Source organism: Octodon degus, unplaced genomic scaffold (assembly GCF_000260255.1).
Source record: "Octodon degus isolate 3935 unplaced genomic scaffold, OctDeg1.0 scaffold00107, whole genome shotgun sequence".
In the NCBI taxonomy this organism is placed as follows: domain Eukaryota; kingdom Metazoa; phylum Chordata; class Mammalia; order Rodentia; family Octodontidae; genus Octodon; species Octodon degus.
The window spans coordinates 795859-800540 of record NW_004524683.1 but is presented as its reverse complement, the minus strand read 5'-3'; the positions used below and the strand labels follow the sequence as shown (position 1 = coordinate 800540).

General features: G+C 44.4%; 1 protein-coding gene across 1 annotated transcript in view; it reads left to right on the top strand.

Annotated features, from left to right (window-relative positions):
• Positions 1 to 4682, top strand: part of Scp2 (sterol carrier protein 2) — a 126384-nt gene that overhangs the window by 115828 nt on the left and 5874 nt on the right. Inside the window, exon 14 of the mRNA XM_004639220.3 lies at positions 305 to 434. Within this exon, the coding sequence (XP_004639277.3) occupies positions 305 to 434 (130 nt within the window). The remainder of the gene's footprint in view (positions 1 to 304; positions 435 to 4682) is intronic.

Sequence of the window (4682 nt, the reverse complement as noted above, 5' to 3'; positions counted from 1 at the left end):
ATATCCCAGAGAAGTTAGAGTGAACCTGTTCCAAGTTACTGGGACAAATGAAGGCTATTACAGCAGAAAATGCTGCCATGCTACCCCCATAGTGTCCAAAAGCCATTTTAACAGAAGACCTGGCAGATGTGGAGTTGTTGCCTGGGTGCCTTCCTGTCCTGTGGAACAGAAGATCCTAAGGGAGCTCAGGAACTGCCCGACAGCCTGACTGCTCCCATCATGTTCCTGCTTAAACATTAGTTTTTCTGAGGAGAAAGCCAGTGAAAAGACTTATTATAACTTCCAGTGTTGTGTTTGTTTGCAGGAAGGTGAACAGTTTGTGAAGAAAATCGGGGGTATTTTTGCCTTCAAGGTGAAAGATGGCCCTGGGGGTAAAGAAGCCACCTGGGTTGTGGATGTGAAGAACGGCAAAGGATCAGTGCTTCCCAATTCAGGTTGGTGCAGTGGTGACTTCATTTATTGGGCAATGATAAGTTCATAGAGCCTGTCAGTTGGGAAAATTGAGGTCTGTTTTGGTGCTCCCTAAAAGGGTCAGCTTTAGAGGTACTCAGTCTTTGTAATGAACCAGTGAATCCTTGGGAACAGGAGCAGTCAGAGCCAACCCTTCCCATGTTCAGGAGGCTCCATCACAGAGCTGCCAGTCCTCAACTTAGGAATTAGATTCACATGGGGTCCTTAGGATCTCATTTACTTCTTATTTAAAAGCAATCTCCACAAATCCATAGATTTGTGTGTTTAGCATGGGACCTAGATGAATATGCAGATGCTTAATTAACAGATTTACTGCTGGGACGTCTGTCCTAGGGTGTTCGCTGCTGCTCTAACAGAGTGACACCAGTGGAGTAAATTGTGGACATTGGAAGTTTATTTGGATCATGGTTCTGGAGCCTGTACAGTCCAGTGTTAAGAGGCTGCTTTCTTCCTGCATCGTTATGCTGTGGAAGGGCAGGTCAACATTTGTGAGACCAAGAAAGAAAAAGAATGGCAGGAGCTGAACTTTTTTCAGGAGCCCACTTCTAAGACAATGAATTTGCTCTTGAGGGCAGAGCCTCATGGCTTAATCACCTTCTAAGGGTTTTTTTGTTTTGTTTTATTTGGGGTTTGTTTTATTTTTTGAGATAGGGTCTCTGCGAGTTGCCAGGGCCTAGCTTGAACTTGTGTTGCCTCAGCCTCCAGAGTTCTGGCATTACAGGCATGTTTCACCACACAGCCCTTTGCTTTTTAGTACTGTTATAAATGCAGTTAAATTGCAACACAAGTTTTAGAGTGACATTCCAGCCAATGTAGCACCTACTAGCTATCGCAAAGCAGCCGTGTCTGCAGCTGTACTCCTGTTCTTCCTCCTCTTCCTCCTCCCTGTGAACAGGAACTCCTCCTGCTGTCTCCCCCTTCTCGATAACTTGCTCCTGTGGCCTGCTGGCTGCCCTTTTCTTCACACTTGTCAGACTGGCCCAGCAAGTCCTGTCCCCTATTACTAGCATCTGGTCTAGGCTGTTGTCTTCCGGTTTCTGTGTGTGCCCCCTGTGAGTCTAATGCACACAGCAACTAGAGTGATCATTTTAAAACTCAAAAGTTTTTTACCCTCCTCTGCTCAGACTGTCCAATGGCCATTGACTCATTCCAAGTAAAAGCAAAGTTCCTGTGTTGGCACTGTGTGATCGGGCCAGTCTTCTGGGTCTTGCTACATCCTGCCTCACTTGACTGCAGTACTGCTGGCTTCCTTACTGCTGCTTGAATGTGGGGTGTTCTGTGTTCTCAGATGAGGGGCTTCTACCACGTGTTCCCACTGATTAGAATTGTCTTCATCCAGATACCCTTATAGCTGTTCCCACATGTTTTGCTTTTGGCCCATATGTTACCTAAAAAAAGATGACAGTCTCATTACTAGACTCTGTTGTCATTTCTGCCTTATTTTTTCTCTAGCATTTCTTACCCTCATATCCTGTATAATGCTTTGTTTGCCTGCTTATTTTTGCATTTGTGTGAATTGCAGTCTCTGTGGAAGCAGGGCTTTTTGTCAGTAAGGCTTCTAGCATAGTACTTGACATGTGATAGGCTTTGCAAACTAAGTATATTTGAACAACAGACTGAATGAACATTGCGTAGAAAGCAGTCAGTGGTTACTGTGTTGCACTAAGTTTCTCTTGCTGGCCAGGATGTATAATTTAAAAACATGATGGTGTGGGACCAGATCTCAAAGAGCTTACTGTGCATGATAGGAATTTGGAAAATCATTTAATACATGATCCATTACAGTTTTTAAAGTAAAAAAGTGAAAGCCAACCCTATTTTAGAAGATGGAGCTGGTGCATTAGAACTGATGGACTGGCAAGGGTAAGCTGAGGTCAGAGGGAGTGTTTGCGGGGAAGGGCGTGTGCTGAGTGAGCAGCTCCGGGTGCATTGAGCACAGCAGGTCAGCTGCTAGAGGAGAGATGCTGGTATCAGAGGTGGAACTGATGATATCAGAGGCTGAGGAGGAGAGAGGTCTGTCACAGATGGTCACACTTCAGGATTGCAATATTACTGAGGAAGGTCTTGGAAGAGAGGATCACCCCAGGCGCACAGGTGGAAGGAGGGCTGGCCTTACTATGGAGGGGTTGATGACTCTTTTCTTTGCATTGGTGGTTAAATATTCAGGGGCACTTTAAGGGGGAGAGGTTGACAGAGCTCTTGGATTAGAGTGGAGCAGAAGTTAAGAGCATCGTAACACAGTCTGATGAATAGGCAGTAAGAAAGAGGTTAAGAAGGAAAAAGTGAGTAGTGGTAAAGGAGTCAGCTGGCGTGGTGGGGTGGAGATTCCTGAATTTTACAGATGCTTCCCCCGGCAGTGTTGGGTGGAGAAGGCTTTATGTCCTGTTAGGTGCCACTCTAAGGTGGTGTAGGAAAGCTGTGTCTAGATTTCAGCATTTAGAACTCGAAAGTGCTTTGGGGAATATAGCAGTGCCAATTTTTTAAATGATTACAAGTTATTCATTACTTAGGATTGTATTCTGAAATTCCTAGACAGATGTCAGGGTGATTTTAAAAACGTTCTCCTTTTCCTCCTGTTTTGTTGCTAGTTGGTCGTTTCATTAGGAAAGATAATCTACTTCTGGAAAGCTCTGAAATGATTTCAGGAAAGCTTTGTTCCCTGCAGAGACACCTGTGCCGTGTGCTCTCCCCTCATTAGGTGCTCCATGCAAGGCCTGAAGTGATTGTGCTCTGGGGCTGGGTGGTTTCTGCTGAAACTGACACCTGTCGGCAGTCAAGAGTTGTGTTGAAATGTGGACTTACCCAGGGAAAGCCATCACTGGAAATTGCCAGCTCCTTTTACCTCCTCCAACAAGTGACCGTTTGTTAGAGATTAGCTATGGTAAGGCATCAGTCACCTGCCCTAGTTTGAACCGGCACCTCAGGAGAATTGCTAGTTTCTTTGGCATGTGCACAGTTGGGGAGGTTTATCTACTGCTAATGAAGTGGTATTTACTTACATGTATTTCACATGCTGATCCTCTAAGTCTTGGTAATGATTATGTATGTGATAACATTATGGACCTTGGCTTTGTGCTGCCTGTGAGCTTTTCAGTGTCTTCTCCACAAGTCCTGCCCTTCCCCCATCCCCTTCGAAACAACTCGGAGTTGCACATCACTGGGAAGCCAACTTGGATTAACCTAACATGAGAGATTATTCCTTTATGGTGCTTCTCAGCCCTTGACTTCTCAGCCCTATCTCCTTATGGGCAACAGGATGCCGAAAGCCTCTGGGTCTCCATCCCCAGAGTATATAGACAGAACCCAAACTTGCTTTTACCTTCTCGGAGTTCAGCTACCTTATCTAGAAAGTGGGCAAGAGTAATTCTACCCATAGAGCTTGGTGGGGATTGCATGAGGTAAAAAGGCTCAGAGAGCCCTAGTTAGTGCTTTGCAAATCACAGCTTACTTCCAGCCCACCCACTAAATATAAATTTTAGTTGGACACAAAGGCTTGTCTGAGCTCCCTAAAGGACTTGAGGAACTGGGAAAGCATCTGGAATGTAGTGCATGCATTAGTGAAAGCCCAATGAAAGCCGAGGTGAGCACTGTGTGCCAAGAGGACGCATACAGAGGACACAGGGAGCACTGGAACTGACAGTGGGCTTCAGCAACAGGGATCTGCTGTGCCGTTCGGGGCAAATTATTTGACCTCTGACTTTTATAGGTTGTTACAAAGATCCAGTGGTGCCACCTGTTCAGTGAACGTGCTCAGAGTGAGAGTTTGGTAAACGCTAGAATATTAGTCAAGACCAACAGCTCATTTTCTTGGCTTTTCCCTCCGTCCTTCAGTGTAACATATCTGCAATAGAACTGGGTTTTTGGGACTGTAAATTCCTGCACTTTTAAAGCTTCTGGTGTTCTTTTTTCCCTCAAAATAAGAGAAACTTTTATAAGCAGTCAAGGTAGAACAACCATTGACTTTTAAGTCTTTTAAGGATTTTCCTTGAGGTTTTTTTGGTCTTTTTTTTTTTTATTGAGAAATAAATATGAATGAGACAGTTTCATAGCTGATTAATAGGACAGTTTTGATACTCAATACACTGTACATTGTTATTTTCTTAGTGGTTATCCATAGTACAAGAAGCAGACAGGTTATTCTGTCCAAACACTGTTAGTACACCTCTTTCTTCTCATTGAGTTAAGCAAAAGTAGCTGTAAATTTATCCTAT